This window comes from Chelonoidis abingdonii, chromosome 11, assembly GCF_003597395.2.
Source record: "Chelonoidis abingdonii isolate Lonesome George chromosome 11, CheloAbing_2.0, whole genome shotgun sequence".
NCBI lineage: Eukaryota > Metazoa > Chordata > Testudines > Testudinidae > Chelonoidis > Chelonoidis abingdonii.
This window is the reverse complement of record NC_133779.1, coordinates 16,997,790-17,016,366: the sequence shown is the minus strand read 5'-3', so window position 1 is coordinate 17,016,366 and position 18,577 is coordinate 16,997,790. Positions and strand designations below refer to the sequence as shown.

General features: G+C 64.4%; 1 protein-coding gene across 1 annotated transcript in view; it reads right to left on the bottom strand.

The window, feature by feature from the left end:
- TRPM4 (transient receptor potential cation channel subfamily M member 4) overlaps positions 1-17,523 on the bottom strand; it is a 19,286-nt gene extending 1,763 nt beyond the window's left edge. The window contains exons 1-20 of the mRNA XM_075071274.1: positions 17,443-17,523; positions 16,901-16,968; positions 15,807-15,984; positions 15,441-15,621; positions 14,612-14,778; positions 14,210-14,387; positions 11,371-11,435; positions 11,005-11,187; positions 10,373-10,472; positions 9,745-9,860; positions 7,457-7,517; positions 6,956-7,101; positions 6,708-6,824; positions 6,452-6,537; positions 3,610-3,969; positions 2,442-2,574; positions 2,105-2,279; positions 1,258-1,426; positions 408-586; positions 6-37 (exon numbers count right to left, since the gene is read on the bottom strand). Of these exons, the coding sequence (XP_074927375.1) occupies positions 6-37; positions 408-586; positions 1,258-1,426; positions 2,105-2,279; positions 2,442-2,574; positions 3,610-3,969; positions 6,452-6,537; positions 6,708-6,824; positions 6,956-7,101; positions 7,457-7,517; positions 9,745-9,860; positions 10,373-10,472; positions 11,005-11,187; positions 11,371-11,435; positions 14,210-14,387; positions 14,612-14,778; positions 15,441-15,621; positions 15,807-15,984; positions 16,901-16,968; positions 17,443-17,469 (2,721 nt within the window). The 5' untranslated portion in view covers positions 17,470-17,523. The remainder of the gene's footprint in view (positions 1-5; positions 38-407; positions 587-1,257; positions 1,427-2,104; positions 2,280-2,441; positions 2,575-3,609; positions 3,970-6,451; positions 6,538-6,707; positions 6,825-6,955; positions 7,102-7,456; positions 7,518-9,744; positions 9,861-10,372; positions 10,473-11,004; positions 11,188-11,370; positions 11,436-14,209; positions 14,388-14,611; positions 14,779-15,440; positions 15,622-15,806; positions 15,985-16,900; positions 16,969-17,442) is intronic.
- Positions 17,524-18,577: the final 1,054 nt, after the last annotated feature.

Sequence of the window (18,577 nt, the reverse complement as noted above, 5' to 3'; positions counted from 1 at the left end):
AGCAGCTGGGTGTCCTGCTCCGGGGACAGGTCCCGAGCTGGGGACCCAGGCGTCCGTGGCCGAGGGCGGGGGTGGGAAGGCAGACATGTGAAAAGCAGACGGGGGCCAGCAGGCCCGAGGTGCGGCGGCCAAGTCCAGCCCCATATCAACTTGGTGACCCCCGGCCCTGCTTCCTGCTCCCCACCCCTCGCACTACTGCTCTGACCCTTCCCTGACCCCTGCAAGGAGCCCTCCCCTGCAAGGCGCGACCCCCCAGATCTACCCCTCCAGCCCTTGTCCCTGCCCCACAGAGCACTGCCCCTGGTCCAGCCCCTCCCCTGCAAGGCGCGACCTCCCAGATCTATCCCTCCAGCCCTTGTCCCTGCCCCACAGAGCACTGCCCCTGGTCCTGCCCCCCCGGCACTCACCGAAGTGGCGGCTCTTGGCAGAGCCCCCCCGGGCCCGGTGGAGCAGCAGCTGGCGCAGGTGGCTGATGATGATGAAGGGGGGGGGCAGCGCCGGCCGGTTGTGATACTCCAGGATCAGGCTGTAACGCTGCGACTTCCAGTAGGTGTCGCTGTTGCCCTGCACTTTGGCAAAGGTGTAACTGCGGGGGGAGGGGCTATCAGACGGGCGGGGGGCAAAGGACACAAGGCTGCCCCCACCCCCACCAGGCCCTTGCACACTCATCAGCTTGCCCTCTGCACACACTAGTGCACTGGGGCCTCACACACTCAGCACACCCTCTACACACTAGTGCACTAGGGCCTTGCACACTCATCAGCTCACCCTTTGCATGCACTGAGGCCTTGCACACTCATCAAGCTCACCCGTATCAGGTGCTAGTGCACTGGGGCCTTGCGCACTCATCCATTCCCCTTCTGCATGCACTAGTGCTCCAGGGCTTCACACGCAGGTCAGTTCTGCCTCTGCAGATGTGCGTGCATTGGAACCTTGCATGCTCATCAGCTCACTCTCTGCACATGCTACTGCACCGAGGCCTTGCACGCTCCTCATCTCCCGCTCCACACTCATTTGTGCACTGGGCCCTTGCACACTCATCAAGTATCCATCCTCCTGTTCTAATACACTGGCACCACTCACTAGTCACTCATTCTCCTCGCACTAGTGCCCAGCGCTTCCCATGCTCGCCACACGCACTCATACACCTGACCCCTTGCACGTATCTTAATGCACGGTCCACGTACCCCAATGCATCCTGCCCCTTGCACGCTTAGCAGCTCACTGCCCCCCCACGGGGCCCCCACCAGGCAGTACCTGAACATGGCGATGAGCAGGTTGAGGAGCAGGATGTTGGCGACCAGGAGGAAGATGACGAGGAGAATCAGCACCAGCCAGTTGGCATAGGTGTTCGTGCAGGGCTCGGCCTGCTCCATCAGGATCTCCACCGGGTTGTCCGTGCAGTTCGACGCCGCGATCAGCGCCGCTGGGGGCGGGGGGGAGGTATGTGTCTGTGAGCCAGCCCATCCCCTGCCATGGGGCCAGATCGGAGCTGGTGCCCCCTAGAGGGGAAAAGCCCCACACCCCATTCCCTGCCCCCCTAAGACAGCCAGTCCCTGCCCCAGGACCGGAGGGAGCCAGCGCCCCATAGAGGGGACAGGCCCCGCACCCCATTCCCTGCCCCCCTGAGCCAGCCAGTCCCTGACCCGGGGCCAGGTGGGAGCCAGCGCCCCCTAGAGGGGACAGGCCCTGCACCCCATTCTCTGCCCCCTGAGCCAGCCAGTCCCTGCCCCAGGGCCGGATGGGAGCCAGCACCCCCTAGAGGGGACAGGCCCCTGCCCCATTTCCTGCCCCCCTGAGCCAGCCAGTCCCTGCCCCGGGGCCGGGTGGGAGCCGGCACCCCATAGAGAGGACAGGCCCCGCACCCCATTCCCTGCCCCCCTGAGCCAGCCAGTCCCTGCAATGGGGCCGGGTGGGAGCCGGCACCCCATAGAGGGGACAGGCCCTGCACCCCATTCCCTGCCCCCCTGAGCCAGCCAGTCCCTGCCCTGGGGCTGGGTGGGAGCAGGCGCCCCATAGAGGGGACAGGCCCCGCACCCCATTCCCTGCCCCCCTGAGCCAGACAGTCCCCACCCCGAGGCTAGGGGGGAGCCACGCCCCGCACCATCGATCTCGTTGAGCGGGATCTGGCCGAAGATCTGCAGATAGGGCCGGTAGAAGACGCGGCGGAAGATCCAGGCCAGGCGCTGGTCACTGGGGTGCAGCAGCCCCTCGGTCGTCACCCCGTAGGCCACCAGCCAGACAGCCAGGAAGAAGAGGAAGAGGAAGACGTCCTTCATCTGTTGGGGGGGGAGCATGAGCCCTGGGATGGGACCCCCCCAACCCCCCACATCTCCCTCCTGGTCAGAGCCCTGCCCTGCCCCCCTCCACACGAGAATCCCCCCAAACCTCACCCAGCCCCCCCTTTTTCATCCCTCCCTCCCCCCCAGACCCCCACTCACCATCTTGCCCACAATGATCATTTTGGGACCCAGCTGCTTGTTGACAGCGAAGATGTGGATGAGTCGCAGGGTAAAGACCATGAAATCCAGGCAGAGCACGGTGCGCCCCGACGCGTAGCTCCTGGGGAACATCCTGGGGGGGGAGTGGGGTGAGGGTGGGGTCCAACCTCCCAGCACAGCAGAGAGCTGCCCCCATCCCCTCCCCCAACCCAGCCAGGGACCTCAGCTCAGTTGGGGGGTGATTCTGGGCCGGGGGGGGGATGGGTCAGGGGGTCCCCAATCTGCTCCCCACTCACAGCTGGGGCCGTGAGGTGTGAATCTGTGCTGGGGGGGGGCACAGAGCCATTGCTGGTGGGTGGGGGCAAAGGGGGGGCTGCTGCAGCACCATGCCCGGGCAGAGGGATGTGGAGATGGGAGGTGCCAGGGGCTTGGGGCACTAAGCCCAGGCAGGGCGGATGGGGGGATGGGAGGCTGCAGGTGCCAGGGGCTGGGGGCACCATGCTTGGGCAGGGGGGATGCGTAGATAGGAGGCTCGGGGGCCTGGAGGCACCGTACCCGGGCAGAGGGCATGGGGGGATGGGAGGCTGCGGGTGCCCGTGCCCAGGCAGAGGGGATGGGGGGCACCTTGCCCAGGCAGGGGGGATGGGGGACAAGAGGCTGCCGGCACCACGGGCTGGGGGCACCTTGCCCAGGCATGGGGGATGGGGGGACGGAGGGATGGGAGGCTGTGACCGCCAGGGGCTGGGAGCACACTGCCCAGGCAGGGGTATGTGGGGACGAGGGGACAGGAGGCTGCAGGTGCCAGGTGCTGGGGACACACTGCCCAGGCAGAGGTACGGGGGCATGGAGGGACAGGCGGCTGGGGGCCGTGCCCAGGCAGGGGTATGGGGGTATGGGAGGATGGGTGGCTGGGGGCCGTGCCCAGGCAGGGCAGACGGAGGGATGGGAGGCTGGAGGTGCCAGGGGCTGGAGGCACCATGCCCAGGCATGGGGGGGATGGGCAGCTGGGGGCCATGCCCAGGCATGGGGGAACGGGCGGCTGGGGGCTGTGCCCAGGCAGGGTGGACAGAGGGACGGGCGGCTGGAGGTGCCAGGGGCTGTGGGCACCATGCCCAGGCATGGGGGGAAGGGAGGCTGGGGGCCATGCCCAGGTGCTCGGGGGTCTCACCGGCAGACAGCCCCCAGCAGGAAGAGCCCCAGGGCAGTCAGGTCGAACTCGTTCCAGGGGTCCTGCATGTAGGCGCGGACGCGCTGGGCCAGCGGCTGGTGCCCAGTGAAGCAGCCCTGGCGCAGCTCCTCGCACAGCAGGGTGAAGACCCAGATGTACAGCAGGACCTCAGAGGCGCTGGGGCCGTCGGGCAGGGGGGGCGCGAAGTCCAGCAGCAGCACGTAGGAGAAGAGCAGCAGGAAAAGCAGGTACATCACCACGTTGCCCAGGAAGGCCGTCACCGGCGCCCCCCAGAACCGGCGCCAGCGCCAGAGCCAGGCCCGGCCCGGCCGCGGGGGGGAGCTCAGCGAGGACGCCGACCTGCAGGGAGCAGGGTCAGATCTCAGCATGGGAGGTTCAGCCATGGGGAGGGGGCTCTGAGTTGCAGAGTGGGGGGGTCAGATCTCAGCATGGGGAGGGTGACACCCGGGCACCCCAATATTCACCACGGTCATGGAATGAGGATGTGTTTTGCGCCAGGTCCGTCTTGTGAGGTTGTGACAAAGTGGGGGATTTTCTTGTTTTTTCCTTGGTTTTCCAGTGGGTTCCATGCCGAGGGGCTGGGACTCAGTTATGGGTTTAACGAGGGGAGGGGAGAGGGAGTTTGTGGGTACAGAGGACTGGAGAGGGAACTCGGGACCCCGGCCAACGGCCTGGAGGATGGAGAACCCAGCGACTGGTGCCTTGGTGACCCGGAGACCTGGCTCAGGAGTCGCAGCCGGTTCCGGCCAGGGGGAGGAAAATGGGCTGCGGGGACAGGACCCCGGTGACCTGACCAGCGGAGTCCAGCCAGAGGGGTGAGGACGGGAGAGGAGAGGAGGCACAAGAGACCACTTCCCTGGAGAGAAGACAATGGACAGAGGGGGGGCTTGGGGCCGGGGATCTCGGAGGCCCGGCTGGGAAGCAGGGGGGCTCGGGGCTGCACGGGGGGGCAAGCAGAGCCCTCCTGGCTGTAGGGGATATGCTGGGCTGAGGGAGGCCAGGCCTGAGGCTGGAGAGTTTCCTGTGCTGGGTTCAATGCTCAATAAACCTCCTGTGTTATGCTGGCCGAGAGTCGCTCCGGGCTAGAGAACAGGTGTCACGGAGTTTGGGGGAGACAAGACATGGTCTGAGGTAACCAGGATGAAGTTTAACAAAGACAAGTGCAAAGTGCTCCACTTAGGAAGGAACAATCCGTGTCACACACACAGAATGGGAAGAGACTGCCTAGGCAGGAGGACGGCAGAAGGGGATCGAGTGGTTATAGTGGACCACAAGCTAAATATGAGTCAAGAGTGTGATACTGTTGCAAAAAAAAAAAGCCAACGTGATTCTGGGAGGCATTAACAGGTGTGTTGTGAGCAAGACCCGAGAAGGGATTCTTCCACTCGGCTCTGCGCTGGTCAGGCCTCAGCTGGAGTACTGGGCCCGGTTCTGGGCACCGCATTTCAAGAAAGATGTGGAGAAATTGGAGAGGGCCCAGAGAAGAGCAACAAGCACGATTAACGGTGTAGAGAACACGACCTGCGAAGGAGGCTGAAAGAACTGGGTTTGGTTGGTTGGAAAAGAGAAGACGGATCAGCAGTTTTCAGGTATCTGAAAGGGTGTCGTCTCCCAGCGGGACTAATGCCACCCAGTTGTGGTGACGTGGGAATGTTCTTAACGTTTTCTCTGAATAGGGTGGGTGCCTCAGTTTCCCCTATGCAGTTCTCAAGTATCTAGGTGGGGGAATAAGGGGGTGTGATTGGTGCAGAGCCCTAGAGGGCAGGGGAATGGCCGACGCCCTGTCTCTTGTCTCCTGATGGCCTGGGCCCCCGCCCCCCGCAAGGTGCCAACTGAAGGGGCTGGAGAACAAAGAGATCAAGTGCCCTCCTGGCCCGGGAGACAGACAAAGGCCAGAGGAGGGGCTGGGGTGTGTGTGTCTGTTTGGAGCTGGCTAGGGAAATGGAGCCACCCCCCAAGATGGACCAGACTGAGGGGTCCTGGTCTCTATACCCACAAGCTCTGTTTTGGGCTGTTCCTGTTACCGGCCGGCTGAGAGCCACATCTGGCTGCGGAGTTAGGGGGCAGGACCCTCTGGCTCCCCCAGGCCCCCCCGCATCGGGCACACTCGCTGCGGGAAGCGCACGGGGGGAGGGGGATGCTGAATGCCCCCCCAGGAAGGTGGAAGCTGCGTGAGCTTCTTGCCTGGGGCCAGTCTGCTCACAGAGAGGGGGCCCCCCAGTCCTACCTGGCTTCGTGGGGAGCAGTCCCACAGTGTCGCCCCGTGACTCCGGGACAGCCACAGCGGAGCCTGTGTGTGTAGCCGCAGCTGGGTGTGTCCCGACTTGTGTGTGCTGGCAGAAGTGTGGGACCAGGAGTGGGTCTGCAGCTTGTCACAGCAGCGCAGGGGGAGAGGGAGCCCAGTTCCAAGTGGCGTCCCGGGGGAACCCATCATGGGGGGTTTGGCTGTAGGGGGGAGGGCTCTGGCTTGTGGGGGGCTCAGATCTCAGCATGGGGGGGTTACTGCCATGGGGCGGGGGGCTCTGGTTTGCAGAGGGGAGGGGTTAGATCTCAGTGGGGGGGCACATCCGGGGGGGTGCAGGAGACAGATTAGGGGGAATAGATGTTAGCACGAGGGGGCACATAGGGTGTGTGTGTGGAACAGATTTAGGGGAGGGATTCAGATCTGCGGGGGTGGGGCTAGATCTGGGGGGCAGGATGGAGGGGGGCTGACCTTGCAGAGGGCTCTGATCTGGGAGGGGGCAGGTTCAGGATTCCTTAGCACCATGGGATCCAATGTATAGGGCATGCTTCGCTCCCCCCCACAGGCTGCCCCGCTTACCCCGTCAGGATCTCCTCCATGGGGCATTTCCCGTCAGTGTTCAGGTTCTCTAGCTCCAGGGTGTGGGGCTTCTCCTGCTCCTGATCCTCCTCCATTGCCCTAGGGGGTGGGGGTGGGGAGAGAGGGAAACAGTTTGGGTCCCCGGTGCTGCGAGCTTCCCCCCAACAGGGTCCCAGCCAGGGTCACCGATGCTGCGAGCTTCCCCCCAGCAGTGCCCCCTTACATAGCTGACCCCCTCCCCAGGGCCCCCCAGCACCCACCTGAAGGTGATGAGGTGGGTGAAGATGAGGGGGGGGCAGAAGAAGGTGAGGAGGAGTTTCCAGACGGGCGTGGACCCTTCCATCTCGCCCCACCAGTTCTGAGTCAGCAGCGCCTGCGGGCCGCAGGGGTGGGGTTAGTGTTGAGAGGGGTCACTTCTCCCCCCCCCCCAGGTTTCCCCTCCAATTCTTCCCCGTCCCGTTGCGCTCACCCCCCCGCACTCGCCCCCCCCGCACTTCCCCGTACCTGCACCCCGTCGTGGGCGAAGAAGCACCGGGCCTCGGCCAGCCAGGCGAGCTGCAGGCAGGTGGCGCCGCCCCAGAGGCGGGAGCGACGCACGAGGAGCTGGGAGGCCCGAGACTCGCTGTTCCCGTAGCACTCGCCAAACACGCCTGGGGGGCGGGGACACGGGGGGTTTAACGCCATTGCCCCCGGGACCTTACAGCCCCCCCGGCTGCCCCCTTCACCCCCATCGCCCCTGAACCCCCAGTACTGCCCCCTCCACCCCCATCCTCTGACCACACCTCTGCACTCCATACCCCTGTGGCCACTCCGCCCCCTGTCTGTTCCTGCACCCCCAGTACCGCCCCTTGACCTCCATCCCCATACTGACCCCTGCACCCCATCCCTGTACAGCCCCTCCCCCATACCGCCTGCAGCCGTCTCGTCCTACCCTCACCTGATGGCCAGGGTCTCGAACTTCTTGCCCAGACTCCTTCATAGTCTGTGGCTCCTGTCGCGTCTGACCTTGGTGGGAGAGTTCCAGCAGGACCGTGGACCCTACCAGTGCCCCCCACGCAATCGGGGCCTGCAGGGAGGAGGTTAGAAGAGAGAGAGACCCCCCGGAGACCCCCAAGATCCATAGCCCATAGCGCTCCACCCCCGTTTCCCCCTTCCCAGGGCTCTCACCCTCCTGGGAGTCCTCCTCAGCTCACCGCTCACCCCAGAATGTCCTCCCATCCCCCACAACTCCCTGGGGCTCCCCCCAGGCCTTCCTCACCATCTCCCAGCAAGTACATGACCATCATCGCCCGTTCAGCAAGCACGGCCCCAAGATGAAGAGGTCGGCCAGGGGTTTCGGGTGCGCTGGCTGCCGGGTAAAGTGGGTGTCCCTGTCCAGCAATGGAGTCTTCTCTGAGAGGGGGGGGAGGAAAGGGGGAGGGTCAGAGCCTGTGGATAGGGGAGACCCCTGCTGCCAGCCACCGCATCTACCCACCTCCGGAGCCATCAGGGTATCATCCCGGCCATCACTGCCTTATGGTTCCACCTACACTACCATAAGCCCATGTGCCCCCATAACTCACTGCATCCTATAACACAGTCCCCCCCCAGTGAGAAGTGCGTTTTAATTCATCCTTGTTAATGTTTAGCAGATGAGATCTTACTGTCCCACCACTAACTGTGTGTGCCTCAGGTTCCTGTGTGCTGCACCAATACTATAGCTGGTGGAATTGGGGGGTGATTTGCTGACGGCCCCTCGGGCGCTAGAGGCTGTCTGGGTGCACCTGTGTGAACTGAGAAGCCAGGAAGGGGGTGGCGGCCAGGTGCCCACCGTTGGGCCGGAAGCAGAGGGCAATGGAGGGTGTTGGCCGGTTGGGTGGCTGGAGGGCTGTGCGGGAGGGTTTGCGGGGGGCCGGAGGGGGGTGATTCCAAGCGGACTTGGCTGAAAGTCCCTGATTTCTGTGCTTAAACGGAGCTCGCCTACGCTGTGGACCCGTCGGCTAATAAACTTTCCGTGTTACCAGGCCGGCGAGAGTCACGTCTGACTGCTGAGTGGGGGGGCAGAGACTCTCTGGCTCCCTACCAAGCCCCCTCCGGGCCCCACCGTGCAAGGAGGTGCAACGAGCGGAGGGGGATGCTGAATGCCATCCCTCCAGGAAGGTAAGCCATGTGATGCTTCTTGCCCGGAGCCAGTCTGCTCAGAGAGAGGGACCCCCCCCAAGTCCTGCCTGGCTTTGTAGGGAAGCAATTCCCAAGCATCGCCTTCTGTGATCCAGAACACCACCCATGCATACTCAGCCCCTTGGGGTCCTGGTGTCCCATGGTCCCTCGGTCCCCTCCTTCCATGTCCCATGGCAGCCCCCTACATTCCAGGCACCGTGTACACCCCCTCACCACTTCCCTACCATCCCTTGATGCCAGCCCCTGGCCAGCCCCCCAGCCTCCCATGCACCCTCATCCATGTGCTTGGCCAGATGTATCATCAGGACCGCCTTGTGCCCCTCCCATATCTCTGCCCCTTGGCCCCACATACCCAGTGCACCTTGAGATCCGGCGGTGCAAGCCTGGATGTAGAAGGGGTCGCAGGACATCGTCACAGCAGTTCACTGGAGCAGACGGCACCTGGGTCAGGGGGCAGTTCGTGGGGGGGAGCTTCCCGCAGGCTGGTAGTATTGGGGGCTTGGAAGCCCACCTGGCGCCCGCTACCAGACTGATTGCACAGCGAGGCCTCGGGGACGCCCGGTACCGCTTGACAGCACACGCTCCCAGGTCAGAACTCACCCAGATCAGCCCGTTCTCCACAACAACGCACCAGGGGCCGGAAGCGGATCCCCCAGCAGCGCGATCCAGCATGGGGGTTCTTCAAGCTGGAGAGGGCTAGGTGGCAGGGGGGGAGAACCAGGTTAAGTACCATGCCCTGTGAGCACACAGCCTCCCCAGAGCCGCCAAACACATTTGACCCCCCAGAGTGATTCCTCTGCCCGCCATCCCCTCCTCAGCTCCCCATAGGGATCCCTCGTCCCCCAGGATCCCCCTCCCCCTGCTCCTCCTGGATCCCCCCCTCAACTCCTCCCTCCGAGGCCCCCTCCCCCTGCTCTCTCAGCTCCTCCCATGGGGTCCCCCATCCCTCTGCTCCCTGGGGCTCCCCAGCTCCTCCCCCGGGGGTCCCCAACTCCTTCTCCTTCCGGGCCCCTCAGATCCTCCCTCTGGGATCCCCCTGCCCCGGGGTCCTCCCAGATCTCCCTTTGGGATCCCCCTGCCCCTCTGGGACTCCCAGCTCCTCCCGCAAGGTCCCCTCCCTGCCGCCCCCCCACCTCCCACTGGATGTCTCCACAGAAGAGCTTGGAGCTGGCGATGTCCACGCGGTTCCAGGCCACAGCCAGACGCAGCTCATCCAGGTACTGGGTGGCCTCACCAGTCAGGTGATCGCCTGTGGAGAGGCAGGAGGTGGGGGATGGCTGTGATAGCTGTGTGACTCAGTTTCCCCATCCAGGCAGCTAGGGGAACCAGAGGGGGGGATGGCTGTGGTAGCTGTGTGACTTGGTTTCCCCACCCTGGCAGCTAGGGGAACCAGAGGGGCGGATGGCTGTGGTAGCTGCGTGGCTCAGTTTCCCCACCCTGGCAGCTAGGGGACCTGGAGGCGGGGGTTGCTGGGGTAGCTGTGTGACTCAGTTTCCCCACCCTGGCAGCTAGGGGACCTGGAGGTGGGGGTTGCTGGGGTAGCTGTGTGACTCAGTTTCCACACCGTGGCAGCCTGGGGGTGGTGGGGAGGGCTCAGCCCAAAGACAGGTCGTGTCAATGAGGATTGAATGGGTTCACACAGGGCTCAGTGGGGATCCGGGGGGAAACGAGGGGCAGAAGGCCAGCAGCAGGGGAGGGTGGGGAGATCCCAAGGGGGAAGAGCATGGCTGGGGACTCCATGGGGGACTGGGGGAGTCTCACCTCTGACCAGGGCTTTGAGCAGCACCGTCTCAAACTCCTCCAGCCCGTCCTCGTCCAAATAGACACTGACCAGGTCCCGCAGCACCAGAATCCGCTCCACCTGGGGGGGCAGGTCCGGCACCCCATGACCCCCCCAAATGCCTGCACCCCCCTCCCTGCAGCACCAGAATCCGCTCCACCTCGGGGGGCAGGTCTGGCACTCTGTGACCCCCTGAACCCCTGCACCTCCCTCCCGCAGCACCAGGATCTGCTCCACCTGCAGGGGACAGGTCTGGCACCCTGTGACCCCTGAACCCCTGCACCTCCCCCCGCAGCACCAGGATCCGCTTCACCTCGGGGGGCAGGTCCGGCACCCCTGCACCCCCCTAAACCCCTGCACCCCCCTCCCCGCAGCACCAGGATCTGCTCCACCTGCGGGGGGCAGGTCTGGCACCCTGTGACCCCCTTGCAACCCAACAGCACCAGGCTCCGAACCATCCTGAATGCCTGGGTCCCCTTGTGGGGGGACTGAGTGGTCAATGCCTTGAGCTCTGCCCCCCGGGCACCTGGGTCCCCTTGCAGAGGGACTGAGGGGTCAATGCCTTGAGCTCCGCCTCCCCCTGGCGCCTGGGTCCCCTTGGGGGCTGTGGTACCTGCTCGGCCAGGCCTGGCACCTCAGCGAGTGGGAAGCGTCCCTGCAGCTTCTCCTGGATCAGTACCCGGCTTGCCTGGTCCCTCTGCGTGTCCTGCAGGATCTGGGCCAGGCAGTCGGCCGCCCCCCCGGAGCCCCCCACCAGCAGGCAGGGGATGTTCGCCTCGGCGGCCTCCCATATGCGCTGGAGGGCGGAGAGGGGGGTCAGTGAAGAGGCAGGGTGTCTCCCTCCCCCTCCACAGCTATCAACACCCCCGCATGTCCCTCTCCCACACCCTGACCCCCATCCCCCTCCTTCCCCCTCCATCCCCCCATGCTCATCCCTTCCCCGGACCCTCAGCCCCTCCTGCAGTCACCTCCCCCTTACCGTGACCATGGAGGCGTCGCCCCCAATGACCATGACTAGCACGGGGATCTCGATGCTGCCAGTTCCTGAAAGACGGAGTGGGTGGGTGTCAGTGCTGGGGGGGGGGGGGCAGCAGAGAAGGGGTGACGATGCAGCCCCAGGGAATAGCCAAAAAAACTAGTGTGTCAGCACAGGCTAATCTAGTGGGTGGAGCGCCGGGCCCGGGGCCAGGATCCCCGGGTCCTCTCTCCACCCCTCAGCCCTGGGACCAGGACACCTGGGTTCTCTCCCCACCTCTCGGCTCCGGGACCAGGACTCCTGGGTTCTCTCTGGGTGAAGGAGACCAAGACCAGCTCAGGGTATCTTGCCCGGGGGAGGGCAGAGCCGGTGCTTACATTTAGGCAGCCTAGGCAATCGCCTAGGGCGCCAGGATTATTGGGGAGTGGCATTTTGCCGGCAGGGGGCGGCAGGCGGCTCTGGTGGAGCTGCCGCAGTCGTGCCGGCCGAAGGTCTCCTGGTCCCGTGGTTCCAGTGGAGCTGCCGCAGGCATTCCTGCGGACGGTCCGCTCCACCGGAGCCGCGGTCCAGCGCGGGGGCGGCGAAATGACGGTGCGCCTAGGGCTCTAAAAACACTAGCACCGGTCCTGGGGAAGGGAAGGGGGCAGCCTGAGGGGGGGCACTCAGAACTTAGGGGGCGAGAGGAGGGGGAACCAGAACAACACGGGGGGGGGAGATGTGGTTAAGGGCGCAGGAAAAGCGACTAACCCTGGTAACCATGGCTGTGGTGTGTATGTAACTCTGGTAGCCATGGCGCCATGTGTGTGTGTGTGAAATCATGCTAACCCTGGCGAGGGAGGGTAACCATGGTAACCTGGCCAGGGGGTTGGGGGGTAACTGTGTAACTGGGCCAGGGGGTAACTGTAGTAACCAGGGAGGAGAATGTGACCGTGGTAACTGGGCCACGGTGTGTTTGGCCGTGGCAACCAGACCGGGGGATAACCGTGGTAAGCTGGCTGGGGGGGTAACCTGGCCAGGGGTGTGTGACCATGGTAACCAGGCGGGGGGTGTGGAGGAGGACTAAACATGGTAACCAGACTGGAGGATAACTGTGGTAACCTGGCTGGGGGTGTGTGACTGTGGTAATCGGGATGGGTGTGACTGTGGTAACCAGGCCAGGGTAACTGGGCTAACTGCGCTGGGGGTAACTGGGCTGGGGGCAACTGGGGTAACTGGGCCAGGGTAACTGTGGTAACCAAACTGGGGTAACCGAGCCAAGGGGCAACTGGGATAACCAGGCCGGGGAGTAACCAGGGTAAGCTGGCTGGGGAGTAACTGGGCCAGGTGTGTGTGCCCATGGTAACCGGGCTGGGGGTGTGTCACCGCGGTAACCGGGCTGGGGGTGTGTGACCACGGTAACTGGGCTGAGGGGATGTGTCCCCATGGTAACCGGGCTAGGGGTGTGTCACCGCGGTAACTGGGCTGGGCTGTGTGCCCATGGTAACTGGGCTGGGGGTGTGTCACTGTGGTAACTGGGCTGGGGGTGTGTGCCCATGGTAACTGGACTGGGCTGTGTGCCCATGGTAACCGGGCTGGGGGTGTGTGCCCATGGTAATCGGGCTGGGGGTGTGTGCCCATGGTAACTGGACTGGGCTGTGTGCCCATGGTAACCGGGCTGGGGGTGTGTGCCCATGGTAACCGGGCTGGGGGGGGTGTCACCGCGGTAACTGGGCTGGGGGTGTGTGACCATGGTAACTGGGCTGGGCTGTGTGCCCATGGTAACCGGGCTGGGGGGGTGTCACCGCGGTAACCGGGCTGGGGGTGTGTGACCGGGGTAACCGGGCTAGGGGTGTGTGCCCGTGGTAACTGGGCTGGGCTGTGTGCCCATGGTAATCGGGCTGGGGGTGTGTCCCCATGGTAACTGGGCTGGGCTGTGTGCCCATGGTAACAGGGCTGGGGGTGTGTGCCCGCGGTAACCGGGCTGGGGGTGTGTGCCCGCGGTAACTGGGCTGCGGGGTGTGTGACCGGGGTATCCGGGCTGGGGGTGTGTGACTGGGGTAACCGGGCTGGGGGTGTGTGCCCATGGTAACTGGGCTGGGCTGTGTGCCCATGGTAACCGGGCTGGGGGTGTGTGCCCGTGGTAACTGGGCTGGGGGTGTGTGCCCGCGGTAACTGGGCTGCGGGGTGTGTGACCGGGGTATCCGGGCTGGGGTGTGTGACTGGGGTAACTGGGCTGCAGGGTGTGACGGAGCAGGGAGTGGGGAGGATTGACCTGGGGATGTCGCAGAGGAGTTGTACTGGGACTGTCTGCATGGGGATGGGATCTCAGGAGGTGACTTCACTTGAGGGGCGATACCTGAGCCTGTAACATCTCTGCCCGGGAATCTGGACAAAGGCTGGAGGAGGAGCCGGGGGGTGGCTGGGGGACACAGCTGGAGGGGGTTTCAGTTCGGAGCTGGCTGGGGGAACAGAGGGAAACCCAAGGCTGGGGTCTAAGCTCCCTGCCTCCCCCAGAGGGACCTGACTGAGGGGTCCTGGTTGTACCCACAGGCTCTGTTTTGGGCTGTGTTCCTGTCGGCTCATAAACCTTCAGCTGGCTCAGAGTCACGGTGAATGGCAGGAAGCGGGGGTGCAGGGCCCTGACTCCCCCACATTTCATGACATAGGGTAACCATGGTAACCAGGCCAGGGGGTAACCATGGTAACCTGGCTGGGGGGTAACCTAGCCAGGGGTGTGTGACCATGGTAACCAAGCTGGGAGTGTGGCAGGATAACCAGGCCAGGGGTGTTTGACCGGGATAACCAGGCTGGGGGTGTGTGATTGTGGTAACCGGGCTGGGGGTAACCAGGCTGGGGTACTCACCACCGGCCCCCACCCTCTGCTGGGCGATGTGTTTCTCCAGGTGGGCACGGAAGCGGCTCTCGCCCCCCGAGTGCCCCCGAGAGCCGTCGTCCACCAGGAAGAAGAGCGAGTGGTTACTGTCCAGGGGGCGGGCGGTGTCCGCGGCGGACACCCGGGCATAGCGGGCAGGGAACGAGCCCTGGAGGGGGAGAGCAGGTGAGGGGGGTCTGGTGACCGGCTGGACCCCCCTGAGAAACACCCCAGCTTGATCTTCTCCCCCAACCCCCAGCCCAGCCCCCACAGAGACCCCTCCTGGTACCCAGACTGGTGCCCCCCACCCCCTCCAGGAGAGCCCCCAGCGGCCCATGCGCTGCCTCCAGAGAGACACCACCCCGCCGCCAGGATCCCCCCCGCCGCCCGTACCTTGGGGTTGACGAGAGCCTCGCGGTTGGCGACGACGCCCCAGGGAGCAATCCCCATGGCCACCACGCGGGCGCAGGGGCTGGTGCTGGCTGTGCTGTGGTCCCGGACGGCCTCCCCAACATATTGCCCAATCCCGGCCTGCAGCCCCCCGGTCATGATCCACGCACCTAGGGGGGGCACGGACCGTGGCACAGGCTGAGAGTGTAACACACCCCTCCCAGTGTCCTCCCAACCCCCTGTACCTCCATCTCCCCTTCCCCCGTGTCACACCCTGAGCCTGAATGGGACATGGGCACAGACTTGACCCATCCCTCAGGCCTGGGGGGTGTGTGGCCACATCTGGGGGTGCAAAGTCGCACTTAACCGCCGAGAGTGGATCTGTGCATGGGTGTCAGCACAGGGCAGCGCATGTGCGCGGCAGAGGCTCACTGGGAGTGCAGTCTGGGCACCAGCTCATTTGCACGTGCACGGGGCAGGGCTTCCCCTCCAGTGGGCCAGGGCAGGTCCTTTTGCACCCACACGTGCGAGAGCACAGAGCGCACCGGCATTTGCACAGAGCATGGCGACATTTGCATGGAGTACGCCGGTGTTTGCATGGAGCATGGCGGCATTTTCACGCAGTGCACTGGCATTTGCACGGAGTATGGCAGTGTTTGAACGGAGCACAGTGGCATTTGCATAGAAAGCACCAGCATTTGCACACACACACAGTAGTGTTTGCATGAAGCACACTGGCGTTTGCACAGAGCATGCCAGCGTTTGCACATGTGAGTGCATTGCACCAGAGCTTTCCACCACTGCTCAGCCCAGGAGAGGGAGGGGGGCCCACCTGTGCTTTGTGCTGCCTTCACCAGCCCCTTACGCAGCAGGTCCCGGAGCCAGGCCCGGACGGGGGCCTCCCCGTCGCCCCCAACGACTGACACTACCAGGTTGGGAGGTGAGATTTTCCAGTGTTCGGTCACCAACTTGTAGGCGAGCGCAGGGTCTGAGGAGTCTGACAGGCGGATGAACTGGCCGGGGGCAAGTGAGGAACAGGTCAGGTGGTGCCGCTCACTCCTGACCCACAGCCCCCAGCCAGCCCCTTCCACCCCCCAGCTCCACCAGCTCCCCTCACTCCTGACTCGCAGCCACCAGCCAGCCCCTCCCACTCCCCAGCCCTACTGGTGCCCCTCACTCCCGACCTGCAGCCCCTCACCTTGCTGGGTTTGCCACCAGCCCCCACGAACTCCAGCTCCCCGAAGGCGTCCGTGGGCCCCTCTGTAGTGTGCTGGTCTGAGTCCCATTTGCTGACGATGGCCGTCCCGAAGGCGTCTTCCACGGCCACAGAGACGTGCTCGGCCCGGGGGCTCCCACACTGGCACTGAGGGGGGGCACTGGGGAGGAGATGGGGGTCATGGGGGGCTGAGGGGTGGCACTGGAAGAGGGGATGCAGGGGGCAAGGGACTGGGACACTGGGGGAAGCAGGGGGTCGCTGTGGGGCAGAGGGGTCACCGGGGGCTGCAGTGGAGGGACTGGGGAGGAGACAGGGTCATAGAGGTGCTGGGGGAGGCACTGGGAGAACCAGGGGTGTTGGAGGACAGGGTCACTGGGACACTGGGGGAAGCAGGGGGTCGCTGTGGTGCAGAGGGGTCACCGGGGGCTGCACTGGAGGGACTGGGGAGGAGACAGGGTCATAGGGGTGTTGGGGGGTGTGATGGAGTAGGGGCTGTGTGTGTGGGGAACGGGAAAGCAGGGGATGTCTGTAGGTGGCGGACAGGTAGTCAGGGTGTAATCCGAACCCGGCAGGGGGGAGGGGGGAGCACCTGGGCGGAGGAGAGGGGAACAAAAGGGTTTTTGGGCCAGAGGAGGAGAGGCAGGACAGTTTGGGTTTGGGCTATGGGGAGGAATTCAGGGAATCCTAGCTGGGATCCAAGCACCCTGAACCCCCAGAAGGACTCAGTGGAGGGGTCCGGACTGTGCCTGCAAGCTCTGCTGTAACCTGTGTTCCTGTTGTCCAATAAACCTTCTGTTTTACTGGCTGGATAAAAGTCACTGTGGGTCCCAGGAAGAGGGGTGCAGGGCCAGACTCCGTGACAGGGGGTCACTGGGAGAACCAGGGGTGCTGGGGGACAGGGACAGTGTCACTGGGACACTGGGGGGAGGAAGGGGTCACTGTGGGGCAGAGGGTCACAGGGGGGCTGCTGCCTGTGATGAGACACCTGGGGTGTTGGGGGGAGGGGCAGCTGGCTGATCCCTGGCCACTGGGGGAGCAGCCTCAGGGCATCCCCGATGGGGGGGGACCCCACTCACCCCGTGTCCCGTGGATCCTCAACGTAGGTCGTGCAGGTTTTCTTCTTGAAGCGTTTGGGGATCCAGGCCTGGAGTAGGGGTGATGGTGGTGGTGGAGGAGGAGCCAGATCAGGGTCTGAGAAAGGGGAACCCTCCAAGTCCCAATCCCCAGAACCCCCAATCTCCAGAGCCCCCCAGTCCTGGTGAGGGGACCCTCAGACCCCCCAAAGCCCCCCAATCCTGGAGAGGGGATCCTCAGAGCTCCCCTAGAGCCTCCCTAGAGAGGGGCCACTCAGAGGCCCTCCACACCCCAGAGAGGGGACTCTCAAAGCCCCCCAACCTCCAGTGCTCCCCTAACCTCCAGAGCCCCCCAACTTGGAGAGGGGACCCTCAGAACCCCCTAAACCCCTGAGAGTCTCCTCCACCCTGGAGAAGTGGGGCTGTCTCCTTCCCCCACAGGTGCACCCTACCCCCAGGAAGCTCGGTGTCTGGATGCCCCATGCTGCCTGCCCTGCACCCCCTGGCTGGTGCCCGCCCTAGCCCCGGGGCAGGGGGCCCCATACCTGATCTCGCTGTTTGATGCTGGCCATGGTGCCAGGCTAGGCTGGGGCTGTCCGACCCGGTGCCCGCAGCGTCTGGCTGAGCAGGGCCCTGGAGCCCTGGGAACCCAGCGTCTCACCTGGCAAAGGTGAGTCCAACCCTCTCCGGCACTGTGGCCCCACCCAGTCAGAAACCAGCCTGACTGGCTCCGAGACACCCACATGTCAGGGGGGCAGGAAACACCCTGCTGCCAGGCCATCCCCAGTCAATCTGGAGTCATCACTGACTACAGTTGGGTCAGATTCTGATCTCAGCTCCACCGGGGTCGATCCGGAGTCACTCCTGTTTGCAATGGGGTCAGGGCTGGATTCTGATCTCAGCTCCCTAGGGAGATTGGGGGTGTGTGTTATTCAATCTGGAGCCCCCCGCCCCTGCACAGGGGCAGGGCTGGCTCATGCCTCCTTGGAGGGGGTCCCCACCCTGGAGCAGAGTTCACAGCCACGACACCCTGAGCAAACAGCAGGTGTATCCACACTACACCCTTTATACAGCCTGGGAGGGGCAGGGAGGGAACTGGCTGGGGGCGGGGGGACGACTCTGAGCTATGCCCCACCAGGGGATATGGAAGCCCCCCTTCTGCTCCCCCCTCACTCTCCCAGGCACCAAACCCCTGTTTACCTCTCCCCAGTGTGAGGGTGATTTGCATTAGTGTGTCCCCTCAAAGTTGGGCCCCTCCCACCTCAGGACATTGCATTTATGGGGCAGGGCTGCCTATGGGGGCCCCTAAAGTCTCCCTACCCCAGCAGCTGCATCGCCTGCATAGGAGCTTCATAACAGATGGGTCAGGAGCCCGGACTCCTGGGTTCTGCCCTGGCTCGGAAGGGGAGTGGGGTCTAGTGGCTAGAACAGTTTGAGGGTGGGAAGGGCTGGGAGCCAGGACTCGTGGGTTCTCTCCCTGGCTCTGGGAGGAGAGTAGCGGCTAGTGGTTGGGGGGTGTGTGGGAGAGAAGGAGGGGTCCGTCCCCCACAGGTCACGTGTGGGGAGTTCAGAGTCTGGCTGGCCCAGGCCCCTGGCTGGATGCCCATGGCTGGGAATGTGACATGTGACTTGGCCCCTCATCCTGCAGCGAGAGCCCAGGCCATGGGCAGCCGGGTATTT